The sequence below is a fragment of the Labeo rohita genome, chromosome 14, assembly GCF_022985175.1.
Source record: "Labeo rohita strain BAU-BD-2019 chromosome 14, IGBB_LRoh.1.0, whole genome shotgun sequence".
In the NCBI taxonomy this organism is placed as follows: Eukaryota; Metazoa; Chordata; class Actinopteri; order Cypriniformes; family Cyprinidae; genus Labeo; species Labeo rohita.
This window is the reverse complement of record NC_066882.1, coordinates 14,068,632-14,095,853: the sequence shown is the minus strand read 5'-3', so window position 1 is coordinate 14,095,853 and position 27,222 is coordinate 14,068,632. Positions and strand designations below refer to the sequence as shown.

The window sequence follows — 27,222 nt, the reverse complement described above, 5'->3', positions numbered from 1 at the left end:
TATTTCTCTCTTTTTTTCTTGGTTCAAACCAATGTATGCTATACAAGAGAAAGTTGAGAAAGTCACAAGAACTTATTATTCAGGTAATAAGGGTAAGTTTTCATATTCAGAAGATATTTTTGATAAAATCCAAGAGCTTACCCTGCATAGACAGCAATGTAATTACTACGTTTGCATTCGTTGTTGTACTCTCCTAAACGTGTGTTGACTAATATGGAAAAGAAGGAATTGTTGAATAAAGTTGTTATTTTTGTTTTCTTTGTGCACAAAAAGTGTTCTTGTAGCTTTATAAAATTACTTTTAAACCACTGATGTCACATGGACTATTTTATCGATCATTTTGTGTGTATTTCTCTGTTCATGTGACGTAAAATGAGGTGCTGCTTCGGTGTCTGCGCTCAGAAAACCGGACCGAATTGAAGTCTCTTTTGCGTCGTCAAATTTACACATATGTCTGCTCTTCTCTTACTCCCAGATATTGACTTTTTTATTCGTTGACGAAAATGTCAATGGATTTTCGTAATAGTTTTTGTCTTTCGAAGTGAGTTTATGTTTCGTTATCATCTCATTTTTGTCTGTGAAAAAATGTTGTTGATGAAAATTATGACGAAAATCATTCATCAATGAAATTAACACTGGTTTGAAATGACATGAGTAATTAATGACAGAATTTTCATTTTTGGGTGAACTATCCCTTTAAATCATAAGTAAACTCATTAAGAAGCACACGGCAATTAATTGAAAAGGCAAAAATGTAAAATGCAGCATACAAAAATATTAAACCATTATTTTGAACGTATTTTATAATTAATACATTTAAACTGTTAAGCTGTTACAGTTTAAAAATCTACCTTCACTCAGATTCTTGTCTGATAATGCTAATAATGTTATTATAGTGGTTTTATTGCTTTCAATTGTTTACCCAAAACAAAATTTAAGTAGAATTAAGTTTACAATAATTATTCCGATGTTAAGGGGTACTAATTGTTTGAAACCAACATATAACAACACTGCAAGAAAAAAAAAACACATTTATGTAACTGGATAATCGACTGAAAACATTATATTTGAGATAAAGCTCTTGTAACAACTCACCCGTGTGACAACTAGCCCCAGGCTCCCTTATATAGATTCATGCTGTGCATTTGAAATCCATAGAGCCGTGTCTGCAGAGAATTGGTCTGTATTTGTGCCTGTTTGAGTGGGAGGTGTAGGATTTCTGTAGGCATGCCAGTCCCTGTGCTTCCTGGGCCAGAAGAAGTGGTGCAGGGTCCTGGCAGTGGACAGCGGATCGCATTCCATCCAATCGTCTCTGATTGGTGGAAAAGCCTCTCTGTAAGTCCTCGCCAGAGGCTCATTTCCGCAACTGTTTTTGTTTTGAGCCGATTCAGCACAATTTTTGTCAAACACACAAATCACTGAGCGGCGAGGGTGTGAGTGGGGACTCGTAATGGCATATAAACACAAAACAGAAAGGGATCCTACACTGAATCAACTGTCCACCCCTTCAACACAGGTCCTACCTTCCTATCTTCTGATCATCTTGAGTTTTAACAGTATCTGATGCCCCCATCTAGATATCTTATGAACCATAAACAACTAGGATTAATCACAGAGACAGTGGATTAAATACACAGACAGAGAGAGAGAGATTCAAGAAAGACTGAAAAATGACAGTGAATTAAGGGAAACCGCCTGAGGAGGGTACGCATTAGAGCTGTGCAAAGGCATTAATTCACTTCCTGCTCTGGGGAACATGGCATACAGAATTTCTCATTGAGACACATCTCAGGTTCTGTTTGTTTTGCCTGTGTGTCACGGCCGCATGGGCCTGGACAGCCGGATGTGTTTATTTCTGCACAGATGTCGGTTGAGATTATGCAGCACTGACTAGGTGACAGTATGTCACGTCATGGTCAGTTAGCAAGAGGTCCCAGAAGAGGCCTTGGGTACTGTAGATGATGTGTGAGATGATGGGGCTAATCAGCGATAGGATGGGAATAAACAACAACTATCATAACTCACAGTAGAATCACTCATTGTCCTACATGTTCATACAATACAAATTATTGCTTGCTGTATTATGTATTCAATAATTATTGTTGTTTACTGTTTATTTTCTGATTCTTTGAAGAATAGAATGTTCTAAAAGGGAACCCTGGGTATTAAGAATTGTATATGTAGTAAAAAAACCCATGAAAGATGTATGTCATTTAAAAAATCCACATGGTTTTATGCATATTTTGGACTATGGGGGGCGCCATTATGATGTGAAATGGTCACACTCTGTGAGCTACTTGCGCTACCTATTGCTATTTTTACCACAACACAACTCGGAATTTAAAATATTGATACAATGACCACAGCTACTGAAAGAGCTTACAGGTGGCAATGGATATAACCGTAGGCTTAAACCAAGTACCACATCATCGATTTTTCCCCACAAGGGGAAACGTCCCATGGATATCGAGCGAAATGCATGCTAAAAAACTCCTTCAGTGGCTTTTGTTGCTTGATTAACATCAGTGCAGCAGACAATAGCAACTAAATTTGGCTGCTGTCCTTTTAAAACCGAACATACGGATACAATGTACTGATACACGTCTGATATTCTCCCAACTGTTTACGTTCACCCAAGACGTAACCGAGTGTGTTAACGTGAATACTCGTCAGAACGGACAATTCAACATCATTTTGTGTATATTTCTCCGTTTATGAGACGTGAAAGTGTACACGTGCACTATGTTAGAGGCTCTGCTTTGGTGTCTGCGCTCAGAAAACCAGAACTAATTGAGTTCTCTTTTGTGTCGTCTTCTCTTACTACCAGATATTGACATTTTTTAATGTTTTATGAGACGTTCAGCAAATGTATGCTAGTTTATGTCCCACCGGATAGATTAATAGGCTATGATACAGTTCAAATGTACGCATCTAATCTTCTAACCACGCAGCAGATTTGTTCTGAATGAATCTCTTCCCAAATCATCCCTCCCTAACATTTTTGTCTCATTTTTTTTCCTTAATGAAAATGTCAATAGATTTTTGTCATTCAAAACAAGTTTTTGCTTCGTTGTCATCTCATTTTCGTCTGTGAAATATGTCATTGACAAAATTTATGATGAAAATTTTTTCTCCTTGGAAAGCAGTGGAGACTTACATTGCTTTTCTTTTTGCCCTTCGACTGAAAAATGCAACCAAAAGCTGTACAATGTGGCATCGTATCAGTATTTTATTTTCTGAGTTGTGTTATGGTAAAAATAGCAGCAGTTAGGGCCAGTAGCTCACAGAACGAAACCATTTCACGTTATCTAAAATAATGGTGTCTCCCATAGTCCAAAATATGTATAAAACGATGTGGATTTTTTACATAACGCAAGTTTTTCATGAGTTTCCTACCACATATTTCAGTAAGAGACATAATTTATGTTATATTAAGCCATATGAGTCTTAATACCTGGGGTTCCCTTAAAGAACAGATTTACATTTTTTTAAAATGGAAATCTTTTGTATCATCAACTTTTTAGAGTATGAAAAATTTATATTCAATTAGAGATTTTCGAAATATTGCATTTAATAGTGTTATCAACTTGTGAGTTTAGATGATGCCAAATGCAGAGGAAATTATCAAGCACATTTAGATATACAATATCAGCCAACATATATTCAATATTGACTGATAATAAGTGGCATATATAGCTGATATATAATGTGACATTGATATATAATTTGACATTGACATTGGCAGACCACAAACCAACTCCGTCTGGAAAAGTCCCAGCGCTCCCTATGGCCAGTCCCTCCCTGGGGCTAATGAAAGGCACAGAGAGGAACATATAGGCAGTCTGACAGCCGCACTGAACGAGACACAAGGGGTTTCATGACTGAGGGAAAGCTCCTTAATCATGAGACTTTTGCTGGAATGATTGTGTCTCCGTCCCTTTGCTCTGGACGTGTGCTGAATTCCAGCGATGCCTTAAGTAACAGCAGCGTTACTGGCACTCTTGGCTCTGGCTGAGAGAAACAGAGCTTACGTGACCTGAAGGCATTACTCATATTGTATGTATCTGCTGAGTCCTTCAGGGATCACCTGAGGTGCATCCTTTGTTTATTTACTCATTTTTTATTGTTGTTTTAATTGAGGGTCATTGCTGTTTGATTATAATCATTTGTATGTTGGATATGTCGCCTGATGGGTTGTTCAAGTCTGACTTAGGTCACTTCCCAAAACACAATTCTTATTCTCCTTGTAATTGTGTGTCACCTCTAACAAAGTCCCTTTAAGGCAAGGCTGTTCACTCAACGACCATCTTGGCAACACTCCCAGCAGATCATTTCTAGGCAGTAGGCATTTCCAGTACTGTGCAGCTCCTATCTTAAATTGGGAAAGAACAAATCTCCAAAACTATTTGTCAAAATGATACGTCCATATCAGGCAATATATCCATATCTGACAACAGTGTTGTGTTTTGAACTAAATTGCTGTATTTTCAAGTGCACGCAGATGGTAGAGTAAAAAAAAAACAAGGCAATCAGCTTTTTTAACTGAAAATTGGGACTTCTATTCCTAAAACTGCTAGCTGATGTGTTGCAATTTTTCCCATTCTTTTTTTTTTTTTGAGTGAGCCATCTTCTCCTTCTTATGTCATTGCTGTACTTCTAATCTCTCTGTTTGTAAAAACGTAAAATGCAGGCTATAATTAATCAATATCATAAGACTGAGAGTGTTGTTGTTCAGAATATCATCAGTGCTGTGGTTCAGATGTGGGAACCACTTTGTCTGTGATATTGCTTTTATAAGCCTACAGCAATTCCATAAACAAGCAATTAATATAAATTAACTTACATTTTACACACAGTTATTTTGTCTAATTTGCTTCACTAATGAAAACAGCTCAACCACAGCGGATTTAATGCACAACACTTAGCAAATACACAGTAGTGTGGTTCATTCTTGGATGAACCAGTGTTCTGGAATGAATCGTTTCAGTGACTGATTCAATGACTCATTTATCACTTATTTCGTTCCTAAATGAATTGTTGTTTTGGATTGAATCGGGTTATATAAATGATTTGGCCATTCACTCATAAAGAGAACTTGTCACCACCTACTGGCATGTCAATATAACTTGCAGAAGGAGTTAGTAAATATCTCCATCAAACAGACTGACATCCTGAATGCGCAAACAAACACAGAAAAACTCATTGTAGTATGTGGTAGTTATGGGGTGGAGTAGATGAATGTAGGTGCAGTAATTTTTTTGGGGCCTATTTCCATTTTTATTTGACAGGACAGTGGAGATGAGACAGGAAGTGAGTGGAGAGAGAGAGGGGGGGTGGGATCGGGAAAGGTCCATGAGGCGGGATTCGAACTCGGGACACCTGAGGCGCAACTGCACCATATGTGCATTGAATTAATGAATGAAATGCATTTGTACGTGGTTCACTCCGTCTCGAATCGCGATCACGGAAAGTGCTTGAGAAACAGCTGTCTATTCCGTGGCTCGGTATGCTTTCAACACGTTTATTAGTCTGGAGCAAGAGACATTTACGTTACGTGATTTGAATGATTTCATTTGAATGATTTTTGCATAGAAAGGCCGACAGCACACTACATAAAAAGAAATGAACATCTATGTTTTGATAACCGCTGGTCCACTTCAAAAATGAAACTAAGAATAAATCATCTTTGAGAGCAAGGGGTCCCGCTGGTGTTTTGGGGCCCTACGCCGCTTGCGATTTTTGCATATAGGAAGGATTGGCTCTGGTAAACGATAAAACTGTTTGCACTATAAACCAGTGTTTTCATAATTCAGATAATACATTTAAATAATATGGTAAGACATACCAATTTGCAGTATCAAGTGACAAAACAAACTGTTTTGTACAGCTAAAAATACCTAGACCCGGATGAGACCGGAAGCCAGACACATAAAATTTATAAATGGCCATGGCCGCTCTTACGGGACAAATAAGCTGTATTCCATAGTGCTGTTTTTCTATTTAAACATGCTCTAGAGTGGCATTTTTCACTAGAAACTAACAAATTTTTGCACAAAACATTCATAGTAGAATGAAAAAAACTTAAGTTCAAGGTCGAGACCGTTTTTAAACACTTCTTTAAAAGATTTTTTGATTAAAATATCCCAAAACCACTAGAACAGTGTTATATATTTTGCTGACGTGTACTTACATTATCCCAAATGTTTAGAAGAATGTTTAAATACAGAGAAACAAGCAATTTAAACTAGTGTAACGGACCGTACTTCTACGGACCGGAAATCCCAAAGATGTTTTAATATGTTATGCATATTATGAGACAGGTGATGAATACACAGAGTGGCATTATAACAGATCTTTCAACACACTCATATGTATGATAAACAGCACTACTTTTTTTTTACATACGCATGACCGGAAGAAGCAGAAGAGGCCGGCTGTGGCATAAGCCGTGTGTCCTGCTCATCCTTCATTAGAAGTCGCTCCAGCGTCCTCGTGGCGCTTCCACGACGTTTAGCCCCACCCTGCTTCATACTTGTCATTAGCTCATCCATAAACAAAGTCCCGATAGATAGCATCGGCTGTGGGGATGCAGACTTCAAACTCCCAAGATTCCACACTCAATCAAACTACGCCTTTGTTTCTTTGTTTGTTTTGAATATGTGCCCTCTAGTGACAAAAACTTACATATTGTTTAACTTGAGTGCTACAATATAATTATATAAGTTCTCTAAATGCTGAACTGTGTGTGTTGCAGCTGCAGGGCGGCCCTCGTGGCCGGGATGCCACTGTGTACCCTGCCAGTCGGCGGTGGATCCTGAGGGGCAGGAACTGCCCACCCAGTGCAGGGGGCAGAGGAACAAGCACCCTGACAACGACATGAATCTCTGCTGGAACGAGATCAAACGCAAATCCCACAACATCAGGTATATCACATTTTATGTTCGTCTTAGCCTTCTATTATATTCACTGTCGTCTGGGGATTATTAACCTTGTCTCAGTGGCACCAGTTAGAGATCCACATATTGCCATTCTCCCAGTCTCAGAAGCACTAATGAATCCGTTGATTGAGTTTGGGCTGTTTTGCATGTCATTTGTATGTATGCCTGTATATAATTCAGGGTGCTCTGTTTACATAGTTAGCTTCTTAATTACAACCTCGACCCTAACTTTTCTCTGGGGACAAATTTATCAGGTTGCGATTGGTTTAGACATCTTCCCTGCGGCACGGGGTAATAAGATCATCCCAGGATGGCCAGCAGTAGCAGCACACTTGTCAGTATTCTGACATCATCCAGCCCTGAAGGAAGACTACATCCATACAACATCACATGTAATGAAAATGGATTGAATACTAAGTGGCCTCTACGAAGACCCTCTGGGATTATATTGCACCAGCATTGCGGTGACTGACTTTTTCAGCTGGCCGTGTTTTGACAGACAGATGCCCCTCTGATTTTTTTCACCTTTGGCATCTGTTAATGCAATGGAAGGCATTTTAGTAGAATTAAATTATGTTTGATTTTTTTTTGCAAGCAAATAATTGATATATTTTGGGTTATGGTCAAGGTTTTCGTTTGTCTCAGCGCTGTTGTGTTTTTCGATGACTGTAGAACTGGCATTATTTGTTTTATGCCTAATGTTGAATCCCTGCTTGATTTTTGTAGATTGCATTTCAGCGCAACACAACATGAATAATTTACTTGAAATTTTAGCTGTTTTTTTTCGTTCTCAGGCACTGTGACAGAAAGAAATCAAACAGACTTGCTTGCGGGGCTGAACAGAGCTCGTCTTTGTCATTCTCATCAGAATGTTTGGCTTCATTGGGGTCCACTCACACGGCAGTGAATGCGCTGTGACCGGGGGGCTATGTGGCTGAGGGGGTATATGGGTGGACAGAAGCATGCTGGGAATGTATGATTGCAGACGTGCCTGGATGTTTCTCACCTCTCTGGTGGCGCAGCTGTGAGTGGGTGCTGATGGTGTGACTCAAAACCCACATCCCTAAATCTGCTCAAAGCATCTCTTTGTCTGCGTAGATTGTAAATAATTAACACGTCTGAACTGCCACGACTGTGAATGCGTCATGCTGAATTTTGAAGTTAAAGCTAGTATTCTTTGGTGATGATATTCCACATAATGTACATTCATATTTGCGGATTTTTATGAAGTTTAAAATGCAGAGCTTGCAGTGGTGAAAGTAATAAAAAGAAGGGCATTCCAGTTCAGTTCTGTTCTATTCCACGCTCAGCGCTAAACGGCAGGGGAGAGCATGGTGACCTTTCAGCCATCCTCAAAGCCTCATCCAGTCTTTTCAACAGCAGGCAGAAAAAGGCTTGATTGAGCTCTAACAGCATGCTAATTGCTGTCCTTTCTCTGAGTTTTAGGCTCGGAGATTAGAATGTTAAAAACCCTTTTGCTAATGGGTCTACTGTCATGTCAAACTTGACATGTAATAAATGTACTTTGTGCATTTGAGTGCAGTCCACGAAAGGGAGAGGAAATGGAATATTCTGTCAAGGCTTTTTGCTTGTTTTGGAAGTAAGATGTCCTTAAGTTTTCTTTAAAATATTAAAGGTAGATGTTTAACTGTGTAGGCAGCTGGAATCTTTTGTCATTTGTAGAGCATTGAAGGGATTGTTCTCGCAAAAATGAAAAAATCTGTGCTTACCCTCATGTTGTTCCAAATCTTTATGACTTTATTTCTTCTGTGGAACGTAAAAGTACATATTTAGAAGAATGATTTGGTTACCATTGGTTTTTATTATGTGAGACACTTCTCAAAAAAGTTGTCTTTTTTCTACAAAAGAAAAGAAGGTTTTGAATGACAAGGAGTAATGTATAAAAGTAAAAATACTCTTTCCATTAAATGTGTTGGAAGTTGTTATTACAGTTTGTTGTGGTGGAGTCTATGAGAAGGGACAGACATGTTTTCTTTCCGCTTAGCTTTCCAGCATTGCTTGTTATCACAATTTGTTGTGTTTTGGATGCGGATGTGCTGGTGACCTGACCTAACTATGTTTACCAGCAAGATTTTGTTTGGTCAGCAAGCTTCACCAGAATAATCCTGCTGATTCACCACCCAGAAGGGATGTAAATAGTTATTTTATAACAGTTCAAAGTTTTAATGATTTTGGTTCCATAAAGATTTTATTAGTAATCCTTTTAAAACTGATGACAGAGCAAGGCAAGACAAGCGTTTGACATTAAGAAGTATATAAATTGTATTATGTTTATGAAAATAACCAGTCGTTTCGCTAGATCAGACCCTTCTATCTTGACTGGGATCAACCGCATTTGGGATCGTTTGAAGCCGCAATTAAACTGCATTTCGCAAGTTCAAAATTGGGGCACCATATCAGTCCATTATATGAAGAAAAATGTTTAAATGTTTTCCTCAAAAAACATAATTTCTTTACGACTGAAGAAAGAAAGGCATGAACATCTTGGATGAAAATGGGGTGAGTACATTATATGTGAATCTTTGTTTTGGAAGTGGACTTCTCCTTTAAGTAAAAGCAAACAGCTGAGACAGAAAACACGTGTAATAGTGTATTGGATCTGGGCAGCTCTTAAAGTAACAGCAGTCTAACCTTCCTGCGGTTGGTCATTCATGTTAATCAAACAGCATAAGAGAGAAAATCTCCTGCTGCTCTTAACTAAATCACTTTTGTAACTTTAGTAAGAAGAAATATAATTTTTTTAAATTTACACAGGAAAGAATATGCAATGTTTTTGCACATTTCATTACATTATACAATGTATGTGTAGTATTGTAGCTCCTTGGCCTATTGCTTGTAATTAGTTTCTTATTCTCATTTTTTTGCTGAATGCTGACTTTTTTTTAGGCTAGTATTAGTTTTTTATATTAGTGATATTGACAAAACATTTGAAATTTCTGTGGTAAAAAAAAAAAAATTGATTTCAAAAAGACCTTATTTAAAGCAAAATATAACTATATATGATATATATCTTTACCGTGAAATAAAATTACTCATATCATGACGTGTGACCCTGCACCACAAAAAAAGTCATAAGGGTCAATTTTTGGATATTAGGATTTATACATCATCTGAACAAAAGCTGAATAAATAAACTTTCTATTGATATATGGTTTGTTAGGATAGGATAATATTTGGATGAGATTCAACTATTTGAAAATCTGGAATCTGAGGGTGCAAAAAAAAAAAAATAAATCAGAAAACTGACAAAATCGCCTTTAAAGCTATCCAATGAAGTTCGTAGGAATGCATATTAATAATCAAAAATTAATTTTGATATATTTATGGTAGAAATTTTACAAAATATCTTAATGGAACATGATCTTTACTTACTATCCTAATGCTTTTTGGCATAAAAGAAAAATCTATAATTTTGACTCATACAGTGTATTTTTGGCTATTGCTACAAATACACCCGTACTACTTAAGACTGGTTTTGTGGTCCAGGGTCACATATAAGATTTTGGTCATATTGCCCACCCCTAATCATTTCAATAGATATGACAAACTTTAATAAATTTAATACAATTCTTCCAAAAGTGCATTTACAGACTTTTTAGAGGCTGCATAGATGTAATTAAATAATTGTAGATAAAATATAAATAAAAGAAGAATACTAAGTGAATAGAAATAATTTCATCAATAAAAAAAATAAAAAAATCATAATTGTTTTAATTATACATTGTCATATGTTAATTTATATGTGAATCGGTCTAAACAGATTGTTTTATGTTTTAGTTGTAGATTTGGCAACAGTGTTGTGATCAATGTGCAGGACTGCTGTCTTTTAGTGGGTTGTTTGTCCATGGTGGCAGAAAATTGCATGCAATGGTTAATGTATTTTTTTTTTTAAATGGAACCAGCCTGGTCCACTACAGAAATTGGTGCTGGTCTTTTCAGCAGGATTATTTTGAGCTCAGCTCATATTCTGACATAGTCTACTCATAATGAGGAACTTTCGAAATGTGTTGCAGCCAGCTGTAAACACAGCCTTTTCTAACTTTGCTGAAATGCACATATTTGTGTTTGTACCAGACAGTTGTTCAGTCCTCATACATTTGTAGGAACCCACATCATTTGCGTCATGACATGGGACCAGAGATGAAGAGCAACAAAAAAAAGGACATTTTTGTGAGAGGTACACTGTGGTGTTTTGAGTTTCTTGCTAGGCTTTGCAAATAAACCCACAATTCAGACACCCTAATGAACGAATGAGTCAAAAGGGATTTCGAAGCGCATGAATTATTAACTACAAGTCTACCCGGCTATGTTTGTAGGGATTAAATCAAATAAAGCTTGTCCGGCGTGCTCATCTATCAGCGTGGGGCTGAGCGGATCGCTCTCTTTTGCTGGGTAGACACAATGCACTGCTGATACAGTTGCATTCTCTGCTCAGGCACTCTTTGAGGAAATAATAATCATGCATTGACATAAACAACCAACAGCATGGGGTCCCTTAGAGAACTGAGAAATTGTAGTAAGGCTGAATCAAATTTTCACTGGGAGAGGCTGCCAGGCACTTAGGCGGCACTCATCATCCCTGACTTGGCACAAGTTTCGGGGAAGCTAATGATACGGTAGGCCATCAGACATAGTCTCATGTTCCTACAGTTTAGCTCTCTTTTACTCATACAGTGAGGTAACTCAGACTTGTGGCTTTCCTGACAAGTCTTGTTAAAGTCAAATGTCTGCTTAGTCCCACCTGAGACCTGCCCTGATCTGGCCTTAAAAACTTATGTACACATGTCTCCCACAGATAGTTTATGCTTTAAGCTGGGCTTTATTGGATGTTAGTGAATATATGAATATGCAAATGTCTGCGCGGGATGCATATCTAAAGCTCTCTTGGAGGAAATGTATTCCTTTTTGCGTCTCAGTGCTCACATGAAATATTCCAACAGCGCGTTCCAATGGAGTGTTTATGCATACACAATGATATATATGGAACTGGCTGATAATACAGGTGCGGTATTTGTATGCATGTAAGGGCCTGTGCAGCAGCCCATTGTGTTTGCTTAACTGTGTCTTATAAACAGAATGTAGGGTAATGAAAGAGGCGAGACAGGCGATGCTGAATTGTAAGGCTCATTTCTCCCATGGCACCATCACCTTTTTTAGCCAATGGCTTCATTGCGTCTGAGGATCTGTGCTCGCAGACAAATATCCCACCCCTCCTTTTCATTCAGCGTTGTATTTTGAGGCTTGTGTCGTTGAGAGGACAGGCCTCAAAGAGAATGGCGCCCAGAGCCTTAGGCAACGTTTCTGAAATGGAAACACAAATGAAAGAGAAAGGATACCAGGCGCCAGGCACATCACTCTTATCTTTAGCGTTTAGTTATTTGCTGATCCGTGAAGCAACCCCTGGCTGATGGTTATCATGTAACATGACCAAATAGCCAGATTTTAACTAGCGAGTTTTATCTAGTTTTATCTGGTCCTACTGTGATTTAATCTGTAAGGTTAGTGCCTCTACGTTTGTTGATCATCTTGCATATGTCATCAGAGTGCACATATCAGTGGCTAGTCTATTCACTGCTATCTGCATCAGCCTAAAGTTTTTTAAGTATTAGAATTAGGGGTTTTCGCATTTCTTTTGAAATCATTGGTTTAGTTTGTTACAGGCTTGCTAAATACACTGACCAAAATTCTAAACACAACACTTATGTTTTTGCCCCCATTTTTCATGAGCTGAACTCGAAGATCTAAGACTTCTTCTATGTACACAAAAGGTCTATTTCTCTCAAATATTGTTCACAAATCTGTCTAAATCTGTGTTCGTGAGCACTTCTTTGTCGAGATAATCCATACACCTCACAGGTGTGGCATATCAAGATGCTGATTAGACAGCATGATTATTGCACAGATGTGCCTTAGGCTGGCCAGAATAAAAGGCCACTCTAAAATGTGCAGCACAACACAGCACAATGCCACAGATGTCGCAAGTTTTGAGGGAGCATGCAATTGGCTTGCTGTCTGCAGGAATGTTCACCAGAGCTGTTGTCCATGAATTAAATGTTCATTTCTCTACTTTAAGCAGTCTCCAAAGGCGTTTCAGAGAATTTGGCAGTACATCCAACCGGCCTCACAACCGCAGACCACGTGTAACCACACCAGCCCAGGAACTCCACATCCAGCATCTGCACCTCCAAGATCGTTTGAGACCAGCCAACCGGACAGCTGCTGCAACAATCGGTTTGCCATAACCAAAGAATTTCTGCACAAACTGTCAGAAGCCATCTTAGGGAAGATCATCTGCATGCTTGTCGTCCTCATCGGGATCTTGACGTTACTACAGTTCGTTGTCGTAACTGACTTGAGTGGGCAAATGCTCACATTTGATGGTGTCTGGCACTTTGGAGAGGTGTTCTCTTCACGGATAAATTCCGGTTTTCACTGTAGAGGGCAGATGGCAGAAAGCGTGTATGGCGTTGTGTGGGTGAGCGGTTTGCTGATGTCAATGTTGTGAATCGAGTGGCCCATGGTGGCGGTGGGGTTATGGTATGGGCAGGCGTATGTTATCCCAGATACTGAATAGTTTTCGGACCCCCCCGGACCCCTCCAATACAGCACATTTTAGGGTGGCCTTTTATTGTGGCCAGCCTAAGGCACACCTGTGTAATAATCATGCTGTCTAATCAGCATCTTGATATGCTACACCTGTGAGGTAGATGGATTGTCCCGGCAAAGGAAAAGTGCAGATTTAGACAGATTTGTGAACAATATTTGAGAGAAACAGGCCTTTTGTGTACAAAGAAAAATTCTTAGATCTTTGGGGGCAAAAACAAAAGTGTTGCGTTTATAATTTTGGTCAATGTAATATGTAATGTCTTTTTTCATATGTGTTGAAGAGCTTGAACCCTGCAATCACTGCTTGCAGCTATATTTAATTAAGTTATCGCTGGCCATTGCAACTTGTACCATAAAACAACGCTAATATTACAAAATATAAATATAACTTTATAAATATAACATTAAAACGTGTATAAAACTCATGTTTCTACAGAAACATTGTCCAACAGCGACACCAGTACAGCGGGAATCCACGTATCTCGCCTCCCCTGAGCCCATTGAGTTTTAACAGACCTCTAAATGCAGTGAGTTTGGTGGGGGGTAATTATAAATGGGGAAAGTCATGTGAGAGGAGGCAATGCCTCCATCATAATATGACTGGTTATGATCGGCTGTGATTGGTTCATGTGATAAATCCCACCTCTTGTGGATTCCCAGGCTTGTATCCACCGCTTTGGATACAAGCACCTGAATCTGCTTGTGTTTCTCTTGTCCTCGTCGCCTTGGTTAAAATGTCTGCTAAATAGATAACTGTAAAAATAATTCAGGACAGATGGCTCTGAAAAGGCATGAATGGTCCTCAAAAATGGATTGCTTTGTCCCTGCCATGTGTGAGCATTGTAAAAGTATCTCCTCATTGGCTACTGGTATTGATTACTATACCCAACGCTAGCCATCATGCCTGATGGTTCATATCGAACAAGCACGTTACAAGACTGCCAGAGCACCGCGCACAGCTGTCACCTGTTTGGTTCCACGCTCACTAGCAGTCGCAGCCAGCCCACGCTAACATGCCATCCAAGCTCCCGCAACAGAACCGATCCAGATGCTTCCAACATGTGCCATCTCAGCGCTGCAATTCATTCCATTAAAAGACCTCCATTAATCTCCATTTGTTAACCCGAGTTTGCAACCTGGAGCCAAGCAAGGTGGTCTATAATATTGCCCACCCCTGATTCCATTGGGTTTTTATTTGTTTTTCCCTTTTTTGTAAAAAGGCCCACAGGATTTGGATGCTTGTCCAGCAGAGGCATTGTTTGATTTTGTGGCTTTTGGAGGAATCCCCATAAAGCCTCAGAGAGAGATGAGATGATCGATGGTCTAAGTCTAGGGATTCAGAAGGCCAGCGATCTGTGCAGGATGGGTTACTGGATGTAATGTACTATATTTGTGATGGCGAACAAGGCAGAGAGGTGCTGTGCAATGCTCAAACATGGCACAGGTGTGAGGTGTTGCGGTCTTGCTGTGGATCAGTGAATTAGTAGCACAGGGGCTTGACTGCACAGGACAGATCATACCCTGGCGAGCATGAAGGGGCAGATGTGTCCCCTGTACTCACAGTGCTGGATGCAGGATTTAGTCAAATGTGTCAAGGGGCCTAACAAGTAGTGAAAAAAAAGTTAAAAGTGCATTTAGTGAAAGAAATCACAACAATATGAGTACAAGCCCATATTTGTGCCAAGTCTCTCTGGCTACATTCATACAGTTCAGGTCAAAAGTTTACATATACCTTGCAGAATCTGCAAAATGTTAATTATTTTACCAAAATGAGAGGGATCATAGATAAATGTTATTTTTTATTTTGTATTGACCTGAAGAAGATTTAGCATAAAAGATGTTTACATATAGTCCACATGAGAAAATAATAGTTGAATATATAATAATGACCTCGTTCAAAACTTTACATACATTTGATTCCTAATACAGTGTTGTTACTTGAATGATCCACAGCTGTTTGTTCTGCCAGCTGTTCTTCAGTAAAATCCTTCAGGTCCCTCAAGTTCTTTGGTTTTCCAGCGTTTTTGTGTATTTACCTGATCTTTAAATTCAAAAAATTTCATTAAATTGTGCAATAATGCAATAAATAATGCATCATTTATACCCCAATGCATTTATAGCACTTGCATCCATCGATAATTTTAACTCTTTGGCATTGCTAGCAACAATGGCCCTGTTAAAGGAGAAGTTCACTTCAACAAAACAAAAACAGAACAAAAATTTACATATAATTTACTCACCCCCTTGTCATTTAAGATGTTCATGTCTTTCTTTCATCAGTCGATAAGAAATTATGTTTTTTGAGGAAAACATTTGAGGATACATTTTTGTTCTGGAAGTGAACTTCTCCTTTAACATCGTTCAATTACTTTTTATTCTTGTGCTTGATATAAATTTACCTGTAACATACTTCAATTTACAAAGCTACAACAAGCACACATGCACCTGTAATAGAGTATCAAAAGCAATGTGCCGGTTATAGCTGAAGGCTAGTCATGTGAAAAAAGGCCCTTTCAAGAACTCCCCCTTTCCTATTCTAAGTAAATTGAACCCATCACCGCTGAGTAGAAATACTACATGAACTCATTAAACTCACACAGACAGGAGCTTTGATCCTTGACATGAATAGCACAAAAATCTACAGCTTGCTATAGCTGTGACCCTTTGATAGTAGCAGCTGGGTGAGTGGCATTTTCCTCGGGTTCAATTCTTTTGTGTTTGTGTATGTGTGTGCTTATTTATCCACTGTGTACCTTTGGAGGAGGTGTGTGTGCTTGTTTGTGTTTGTCTGTATGATGAAGGAGCCTTCAGGCAACTATAGAACACGCAGGCTCTCTAATGAAATGTCTGCAGCCTGGCTGCCTTTATTGAGTCTAATAACACATCATTATAGAGAGCGCTGAGCCTACCCTCCTTCACTACAATAGAGGTCCGAACAGGTGAAGCAGGTTTCCTATTTGGCTTCTCTCTTTTCACCGTACCTCTCCTCTTGTTCTGTAATTATCCAGTATATAGTAACAATTTATTTCATTTCCACTGAGAATGTGACACTGAAACTGCAAATTAATTATTTTTTTATGGCTTCGTTTTTTGGAGAATATTCTTTAAATTAAATTGAAAATATGTTTGCATTTGTTTTCTATATCTGCCTGTGTTGTCCTAATGGGAACATGGTTGCCTGACAATTGGCCTCTATCTGCGAATGATTAAAAATAACAAGCACATTAGTGTTTGGATGTCCCGGTGGACACTGTTGCTTCAATTATCACTAAGTGGAGGCTACATTTAACTAGCCCTGTTGAAAAAAGTCATCCCTCAAAACAATCTGTGTGAACCAGAGGTCGATTTGTGAGTACACTCAGCAATCACTGTCTTTTTACTTTGTCATTTAACAAGCGCTTTTATCCAAAGGGGCTCCGTATTACATGGACAGTCCCGCTGGAGCAACCTAGGGGCACAATAATGACAGCTCATAGATTTCAGGATTGCTGGAGTTTGTACCTGCTGCTTTTTGGGTACTGGTCCAGATCCTTAGGCGACACCATCCCCAAATCTTTGATTTGGTCTTTAGGGCTCAGTAGCTAGGAATGAACCTTACAGGTTGCACATATGAGGCTGTGGTTCTCAACATTTTAAACTCATTTTTTAAAAATAAATCTCAGAAACTAGAAGTTCTGATATAGGTGAATTATCTAACCACAGCTGTGATTCCAGAACTGTGTGTTCCTTATTACAAACAAAAGCTTTCTCTTTCTTTCTTTTTTTTTTCTTTGTTTCTTTCTTTCTACCATTTTAAGATTTGTTTTGATATAATAACATTATTAATTTTAAGGCATCATGTGGCATCATGAAGTTTGCTACTTCTCCTGGATGAGAACTATTCATATGAGACACATTCTAATTGCGATTTTAAGTTTTAAAAAAACTATTTGTGAATTAATTTGTTTGAGCAAATTGGTTCCTTCTGCTGTCAGTCTGAAGATCTGGCTAGATCCGTGCTAGGGTCACTGGAAAAGGCCCGGCTAGGTGAAAGGTCAAGCCTATTTGCTCATTTACTCTGTATCCAACCTGTTAAAATAATGGCGGTGTCCCACTATATGGTGCTGTAATGGTCCAGCTTGGTAGTAAATGTTTTCATCATAGCTTCCTTTTACCATAGAGCAAGAGTTTTCATCCAGCATTTTTATTCATTCCAAAATTAGCATAAAAGTATGCAGATTAAAACCCATCTTATAACCTGTTTGGGAGAATGGCACGAAAGGAGCACAATAAGACCCATGCAATCACACCTGGAGCCAAAAAAACAGAATGGTGAACCAGGAAAATATTGCTGAGATGAGCCCAAAAAGCTTTTTATCTAGAATTCAAAGCTGTGTATGTGCTGCAAATCTAACACTGCCCACACCTCAAAAAACACCATACCTACAGTGAAGCAGCATCATGCTGTGAGGCCGCTTGTTTTATCAGCAGAGGCTGAGCATCTTGTTAAAATGGAAGGTAGACAGGATGCAGCAAGTACTGCAAGGAGGAAATGAATTCATGATCTCAAATACAAAAAAACACTGTAGTGACACAAATAGGTGAATTTCCTACAGTTGTCTTGCAAAAGTGTACAACCATTGTGTGACCAACCTAAATGGCCTGGAGCTAAATGGTACATGGACTTAATGCACTCCTGGCTGCGTTAGCATTAGCTTTGCAATGCATTGCTTATTTTTACAATTATTCACTAGTTATGCAAACAGTGTATATTTTATAAGTTTGATTTGTTTTCCCTAGCATAAAATTTCACACTTGTTTGTTTTTTTAATCCCTTTGTCATAGTTATTATTTTCTTCCTGCGTTCCCTAGGCTTTGACAGAGCTCTTGAGTGCCACATAATGGGCTAAAAATAATGCAGTTGTGAGTGTCTGCTGCATGCTGGGACACTGGGGGTTTTTGCAACACCAGGTTCTTCTCTCTTAATTCTCTGCAGCATCAGGTGGGATGCTGACAGAACCATCCTGTCTCTAAAACAATTCCAGTCCATGTGGGCAGGTGGCTAAACGACTCGCTTTATATTTTATTTATTGCCTTGTGAAAATGTGATTCCAGCAAACAGATAAGATTTCATCCCATGAGTTCCTCCACGTAAATGCAGGGCAATGGGTTGAGACGTGCTTTCCTGTTTCATTACATGCTGGGACGTCATGGAGATATGTTATGCTCTTCAGTATGCATAACTCTTTTGACGTGCCTAGGTTGGAGATGCCTAGGTTTGTGTGTGTATATCTATGCCTATATACACACCTATATGTACAGTTGAAGTCAAGTTTACATACACCTTGCAGAATCTGCAAAATGTTAATTATTTTACCAAAATAAGAGGGATCATACAAAATGCATGTTATTATAGTTATTATACGTACTAAATAAAAAAACAACAACTGCCCGCTGTTCTTCAAAAAATATCATTCAGGTACCACAAATTCTTTGGTTTTTCAACATTTTTGTGTATTTGAACCCTTTCCAACAGTAACTGTATGATTTTGACATATTTTCACACTAAGGACAACTGAGGGACTCATATGCAACTCTTACTGAAGGTTCAAACTCTCACTGATGCTTCAGAAGGAAACATGATGCATTAAGGGCCAGGGGGTGAAAACTTTTGAATTTTAAGATCAGGGTAAATTTAACTTATTTTGTCTTCTGGAAAACAAGTAAGTATCTTCTGTAGCTTCTGAATGGCAGAACTAATTGAAAAAACAATATGATGTTTAGGCAAAATAAGAAAGATCTTCATTCTGTTCAAAAATTTACAGCCCTGGCTCTTAATGCTCTTAATTTGAACCTTCTGTAATTAAAACATAACATGCATTTTGTGTGATTCCTCTTATTTTGGTCAAACAATTGACATTTTGCAGATTTTCGAAGGTGTATGTAAACTTTTGACTTTAACTGTGTATGTGTGTATATATATAGTATAGACATTTTGTAGAGCATATGAAACATCTGCTGCAGCAAAACCCTCAAAAATAATAATACAGAAATGGTGACAAGGTTCTGTAACAGTATGTCCTGAGACTTTAGATTTGGATAGTTTTCAGTGGTGTGATCTTAGTGCTGTCTCAGTTTTAACCACGGGTCCGTGCCCTGTGGCGGGCTGTCGTTTGCTGTGTTGGCAGGGTACGGCTGGAGGCCTTTTCGGACAACAGCGGGAAGCTCCAGCTGTCCCTGCAGGAGATCATCGAATGGCTGACAGCTAAAGACGAGGAGCTGTCCGAGCAGCTGCCCATAGGTGGTGATGTCGGAGCGGTGCAGCACCAGCGGGAGTTCCACCAGGTTGGTTTAACACACATGCACACTTACTCATGCTGTCTTTCCTCACATTAGCATATCTTTTCTCTTGCTGACTTTGCTTGTGAACATGGTTAATCTTGTTATCTATCAACAGAACGGAATCAATTCAATATTTAAGACTGCAATATGGCAGCAGGAGTTCAGACAGAATGACATTAAAGATTCGAGCCCACCCACCTGTAAGCTAATAAAAAGAGTCTGGATCCATTATCAAGATGCAAAAGTAGACCTGAATGAAACATGTTAATTGGAAATCTGAACCCCCCTCTATTCATAAACCACAAAGAGACTTGCAGGATCACTGAAAATAGAACAAAGAGAATAGTGGCACCAATTAATGCATGCACAATAAATGGCTTAAGATGCAACTTTTGTTTACACTTTTTTTCTTTCAGTTTAGGTATAGTTCACCTAAAAAGACTTACTCAAGTCATTCCAATCACGTATAACATTATTTCCTACACTTTAAGACTACAATGTACAAATTAATGGGTGTGGAAGCTTTAAAGTAGGACTGGGTATTGAAACAAATTTCACATTTCAGTTCACAAGCTTTTGATTAGATTCAAATTCAGTTTGATATAATATTGATTATTTTGGATGTATATCAAATTTTCTCAAGGAAAATAAATCTCTCAACTAACGCTGTAAAATATACATGAGCGTCAGCTGAAACTACATTACTGTTTAAGGTTACTAATTTATATTTCCACTCCACAATTATTTGTTTAATATATAAACATTTAAATAGTGGCTGTCATAAAAACTTTTTTATTTACACATAAATTAAATATATGACATTGTTTGCAAGCTGTTATATTGATGTCTTTGCATGGTTGAAACACTGATTGGACGATTACGAGACAGGATATGGATTTCGGTAAATTGTACTTTATCTTTTATCATACACTATATTGCCAAAAGTATTCGCTCACCTGCCTTGACTCGCATATGAACTTAAGTGACATCCCATTCCTAATCCATAGGGTTCAATATGACGTCGGTCCACCCTTTGCAGCTATAACAGCTTCAACTCACAAGGTTTAGGAGTGTGTTTATGGGAATTTTTGACCATTCTTCCAGAAGCGCATTTGTGAGGTCACACACTGATGTTGGACGTGAAGGCCTGGCTCTCCATGTCTTTATGGACCTTGCTTTGTGGTGCACAGTCATGTTGGAAGAGGAAGGGGCCAGCTCCAAACTGTTCCCACCAAGTTGGGAGCATGGAATTGTCCAAAATGTCTTGGTATGCTGAAGCATTCAGAGTTCCTTTCACTAAAAATAAGGGGCCAAGCCCAGCTCCTGAAAAACAACCCCACACCATAATCCCCCCTCCACCAAACTTTACACCTGGCACAATGCAGTCAGACAAGTACCGTTCTCCTGGCAACCGTCAAACCCAGACTCGTCCATCAGATTGCCAGATGGAGAAGCGCGATTCGTCACTCCAGAGAACGCGTTCCCAATGTGCCACATCGCCCTAAAACCTTTCTGACAAAAGCAGAGAGTGAAATCACATATGCTGCTCTGTGGAGTCTCCACTGCTCTAGAGTCCAGTGGTGGCGTGCTTTACACCACTGCATCCGACGCTTTGCATTGCACTTGGTGATGTATTGCTTGGATGCAGCTGCTTGGCCATGGAAACCCATTCCATGAAGCTCTCTGCGCACTGTTCTTGAGCTAATCTGAAGGCCACATGAAGTTTGGAGTTCTGTAGTGATTGACTCTGCAGAAAGTTGGCGACCTCTTCGCACTATGTGCCTCAGCATCCGCTGACCCCACTCCGTCAGTTTACGTGGCCTACCACTTCGTGGCTGAGTTGCTGTCGTTCCCAAACGCTTCTACGTTCTTATAATACAGCTGACAGTTGACTGTGGAATATTTAGGAGCGAGGAAATTTCACGACTGGACTTGTTGCACAGGTGGCATCCTATCGCAGTTCCAGCGACCCATTCTTTCACAGATGTTTGTAAAAACAGTCTGCATGCCAAGGTGCTTGATTTTATACACCTGTGGCCATGGAAGTGATTGGAACACCTGATTCCAATTATTTGGATGGGTGAGCGAATCCTTTTGGCAACATAGTGTACCTTTGGATGTTCATTCATGTTTATTTCATGTCATGAACTTATTTCGAGGCACTACAGTGATCTATCATTCCACATTAAACAGTGCCAAAACAGCATTTATTATTTACATATTATAATAAAATGGACAGAATTTGAAATCTGAGCCTTTGTTTCATATCAAAAGTGACAAAGATTATTGTGATTTATAGGATGGGAGGCAACTACAGTGTTCCTTTTATTAACTAAAAACAGGCTAGACTAATCGATAATAATAATTCTTGGTATTTAAGAATATTGTTGTGTAAAAATTAGAATTGATTAAAATCGAAAAATCAATATTTTTTACCCAGCCCTACTTTAAAGCTTCAAAACTGGCATAAACGCACTATGAAAGAATCATAGATCGTTCTTATGATTTATTTTTGTGAAGTTTTGTAAAGAAACATACCAAAAGTTACATTATTTGCAGACATTCTTACCCTCCAGTAAGCTACTAATCATTTTAACCAAATCATTGAGTCAGTGAGTCACTTGAGAATCGGATTTGTGAATGAATCATTCAGAATTGAATTACCTGATTTATTGAAGTTATCTAACTGAAAAGAGTGATTCGGTTCAATTCAGTTCAGTGTATTTTTATAGCTCTTTCCACAGATCGTTTCAAAGCAGATATACAGAAAATGCATGTTTCAATATTAGAGTTAAGAGTAATCTGTTACCAAAGGTGATCTGTCAACGTAATGTCAATACAAATCATGCTGTCAGTTAACGTTTTATATTTATTTAAGCTGAAATACAATCATGTTAAAGCAATGAATCATTCAGAGATCACACATCATAAACTCACATGAACCAAGGGAAACTGGTGGTTGTCAGAATTTTGTGTCGTGTCAGTTTTTAAAGAACTATCTCCTTAAATATTTACCACTCTCCTGTGCATACACATTATGTTCTGCATTCAGACATGGTTTTCTCTCCCAATACACAAACACAAACTGACTCTCCCAGATGAACACACACCTTGTAATTGGCCCTGTACTACTGCAGGATACTGCTTCCATCTTAGCACCAATTTCCAGTGCTGTCAGCTGAATAAAGCAGGAAAAAGAGGGGTACTGAGAGAAAAGATCGAGCGAGAGAGTGAGAAAGAGAGAGAGATAGCAAGCTCTGTCTTTCTGTGACTGACACACTGTGAAATCAGCCTCCAAATTAACAGACCCCTATCTCACTGTCCATTTCTTGGCTCTTGCTTATTTCTCCCTTATTGCTCGCTTTTTGCTCTTTATGTAATAGGTAGATAAACATATGCATGTGTGTGCACCCCCATCATTCCGTCTGTCACAAACTGTTCTCTTTTCCTTCAGTTCACTGCTGGAATATACAACGTTCGCGTTCCCAATGTGCCACATCGCCCTAAAACCTTTCTGACAAAAGCAGAGAGTGAAATCACATATGCTGCTCTGTGGAGAATTACAACGTTTTAAGAAATTTAAATTATTGATCATAAGTGGATTTCTTTCTCTGTGTTTTAATATCAGACTCTTTCTGTCTTCCCCTGTGCTAATTTTTTCTGAGTTTGTTGACAGATTTGAATTTATTGGGCATGTGGTTTGCCATAAAAACTGTATGTTGAAGCTTGCCCTAATACTAGACTAGACTGAAATTATAATCAATTCCCCAGTTTTTGAACGCTAAGTAGACACCATCATTAATTAAAAGTACTTACTTGAAAAAACAACAAAGACATCACCAGACAGAGACATCCATTTCTTGCGGATTTTCCTACAAATGTATAATTAATACATCAGTGATCTTAAGTCTTTATTTTTGTTCGTTCAGCCAAAGGCAGACCTCTTGAGTATGAAGTTTAGCTGCTATTAAAGTTTCACAGTGAGTGGAATGAAAACATTTTCAGGCCTCGGTTATTTCAAATAGCAAGGCATTGGCAGGAGGGCATGCTTTCCACGAAGACCCCTCAGGAGACCTCTTGATTCCAGCAGCCCAGCAGTACATTTCTACTTTTGAGTGTTTGATTTCAGTTTACAGTTTCTTGGTCGCTAACTGAATTTGCAAATAGGTGGGTAAAGGTTTCAAGGACATGGAGCATGTTACTGGGGTTGACTCCAAATGCAATTGCACAGCCATCTTTATGAATATCCATAATCGGCATAATAACATAACACTGGGTATTTCCTGTGGGTAAAATGGGAGATAAAATAAATAGTAATCTCTTTATGCTATAAGAGGATTGAACTGTTGGATCATCCAAATAAATGATTTTAAAAGAGGGGGTAATAGTCCCTTGAGATTTAGAATGAATGAAGCTGTCGCCTTAGTTACTATAAGGGATTAGAGGAAAAACTGTAGGTGGTGCCTAGAAGTAGGGAATTTACTCCATGATTGATATACATTGTAGTTCAAGTCTGGTTTGAGCTGCACGTCGGTACACTAGGAACCTAAATTGATTTCTGTTGAACACTAGATGTTAAAAAAAGGCATTTAGCAAAGACTAAAAGAAATCTGAAATACTTTACTCAGTGTTGTTCCAAATCTGTATGATTTTCAGACTTTTGTGGAAAACAGAATATGATGTCTCAATTGGGTCCAATATTGACCTCCATTGTGTGGGTGCAAACAGGTAAAATTCCTTCAATTATATGGACATAAGAAATTCATACAGGTTTGAAACAAGATGAGGTATAAATGTCAGGATTTCCATTTTTGGGTGTACTAGTTCTGGGTGATATACCAGTTCAGATGGAAAACCAGTTTGATTACGCACACGGTATGAATTTTTAAAAAATCGGCATACTGGTGCACGTGGCTTTTGCATGTTCACAGAAAACCTGCCCTCCTTAGATACTGTTTCTATGACAAACAATGCCGCTTTCACAGTAAACATAATGTTCTCACACAGTGAAAAATACATCGTGGAGCAAAAAAGGAAACTGCCAACATGCTGACATACAGGTTAATTCAGAGCAGGTTACTTTTGGTATGAAAGCTTTAAAATTTTGTAATTTTGTCAAAACATGAATGAACATCAGAACGTATTTTATTTCAACCGCAGAAAGACGTCAATACACACAATTTTTCAAGTTTAAGTCCACCGAAGTTAATCTACTGTCCTGTCTAATTTGTTTGTCGGACAGAATGGTGGATTTGGCGTTATGATTGGTCAGATCGCCTGTCAATCAAGCTGTTTGCGAATGGTCAATTGAGAAAAGATCCCTGTCGACGGCATAAGCTTCTCACTATTGGTTGGAGAACTTTTGTAACTATTAATAACACACAACTAATTCTTTAACTAGGCAAATATACCAACTGTAAACAGCCGTTAAAAGAAGACAGAGACGCTGAAGATGAATGGAAAGAGAAGAAAATACTGTAGCAGGCAAATCAAGCTCTTTTTCAATGCTTGAAAAAAAAATAGGAAGAAAATCCTAAATATTGAGGGTTTATATGAATGTGTATCTGAGAGGAACTGACTGTCTAAAAAGTTTAGATGGTATTTTTTCTTCTTTCCTTCGTATATGCATATTAAAGTAATATTTTAAGCACTCCGCTGCTTTGTTTACATCTGTAACCAAAAAAAAGCTGTATCGCTGCTGTTACATAAGCGCCACCTGCTGTCAGAAAGTGAATTTTCATTCTTATTCAGTCCATCTGCTGTTTTTGTTTCATGCAGTTATGAGGTCGGACTGTTCTGTTTTTGCTTTAAATTTTAAAATTATAGTCTAATTTACATCAAAAACTGCTCATGCTATATGTAACATATTCTGCAACTGTTTCATGTATTTTGATGAAAAACCGTAATACAGATTTTTGGTCAAACCGCCCAGCACTAGGGTGAACAATCCTAATCTGTCAATATCTACTCAGGTAAAGCTGGAAAAGCAGGTTTATTTCAGTAGATTGACACCTCAGGGTTTGATGGATGTTGTGGGTCTCCAACACAGTGTTTGTGAGCTACTTTTTATGTGTCAGTGAGGCTGCTTTCATGTTTATTTTTGTGCTGTGATGTTTGATCATGTCAGCGTGACGTACTAGTAAACATATGTTGTTGTGTGCAGGCTTTTATGGAAGATGTCAAATCCAGAGGGCCTTACATCTACTCTGTGTTGGAATCGGCTCAGACCTTCCTGGCACAGCACCCATTCCAGGAGCCCGAGGAGACGTTGCCTGATGGCAAAGGTTTGTTCCCTAGTGATGAAAATTGGATAATGAACCGTTCTGATACATTTAACTAAGCGTCATGACATTGTGGTCCTCTGGCGCCTGAATAATTAGTCACATGATATTTAGGGCTAAGGTGATTGGCTCAGAAACAACAAGGGTCCTGCACCAGTCAGCTGCTGCTAGCAATGTTTCTATTCAGTTTAATCTTCCATTGAAGTTTAAAGGATTAATTAAAATTTCTTTATAATTTACTCACCCCAGATGTCATCGAAGATGTTCATGTCTTTCTTTCTTCAGTCAAAAAGAAATTAAGGTTTTTAAGGAAAACATTGCAGGATTTCTCTTCATATAGTGGACTTCATTGGGGGTCAAGGGGTTGAAGATCCAAATTGCAGTTTCAGTGCAGCTTCAAAGGGCTCTACATGATCCCAGCCAAGGAATAAAGGTCTTGTCTAGCGAAATGATTAGTCAAATAAAAAATAAAATAAAATGGATGTTCTTTTTGACCACTTAAAACCACTTTAAACACTAAGCTGGTACTTCCACGTACGTCACGCGTGACCTTTCCAACGTGACAACGTTGAAGTCGTGAATGCACAGCTAGTGCAAGACGAGCATTTGTGGTTAAATAGTATATACATTTTTATTTTTTTTGAAAATGACCAATCGTTTCGCTAGATAAGACACTTATTTCTTGAATGGGATTGTGTAGAGTCCTTTGAAGCTGTGCAGAAACTGCAGTTCGGACCTTCAACCCCTTGATTCTCACTGAAGTCCACTTTATGGAGAAAAATCCTGGAATGTTTTCCTCAAAAACCTTAATTTCTTTATAGATATTTTAACTGGAAAATTAGACAAAATGTATTGCATCTTGGTGCAAATTGGTGCAAAATTATTTGCATCTTAGTGTTTCCATTCATCTTTTTCAATGTAGTATTCGAAAACTGCATAAAAATATGCAAATGAATACCTTGATATTGACAGGCAGCTCTGTTATGTCCATATTATAACCCACATTAACCCAGCACAGGTGCTTAGAAATTACAATGCCTGATGAGAATTTGCCT

At 38.5% G+C, this 27,222-nt stretch overlaps 1 protein-coding gene across 6 annotated transcripts in view; it reads left to right on the top strand.

The window, feature by feature from the left end:
- Window positions 1-27,222, top strand: part of drp2 (dystrophin related protein 2) — a 178,700-nt gene that overhangs the window by 85,862 nt on the left and 65,616 nt on the right. For all 6 annotated transcript variants that reach the window (XM_051127562.1, XM_051127561.1, XM_051127560.1 and 3 more), the window contains 3 exons: window positions 6,755-6,923; window positions 19,733-19,889; window positions 26,050-26,170. In XM_051127562.1, coding sequence (XP_050983519.1) covers window positions 6,755-6,923; window positions 19,733-19,889; window positions 26,050-26,170 — 447 coding nt within the window. The remainder of the gene's footprint in view (window positions 1-6,754; window positions 6,924-19,732; window positions 19,890-26,049; window positions 26,171-27,222) is intronic.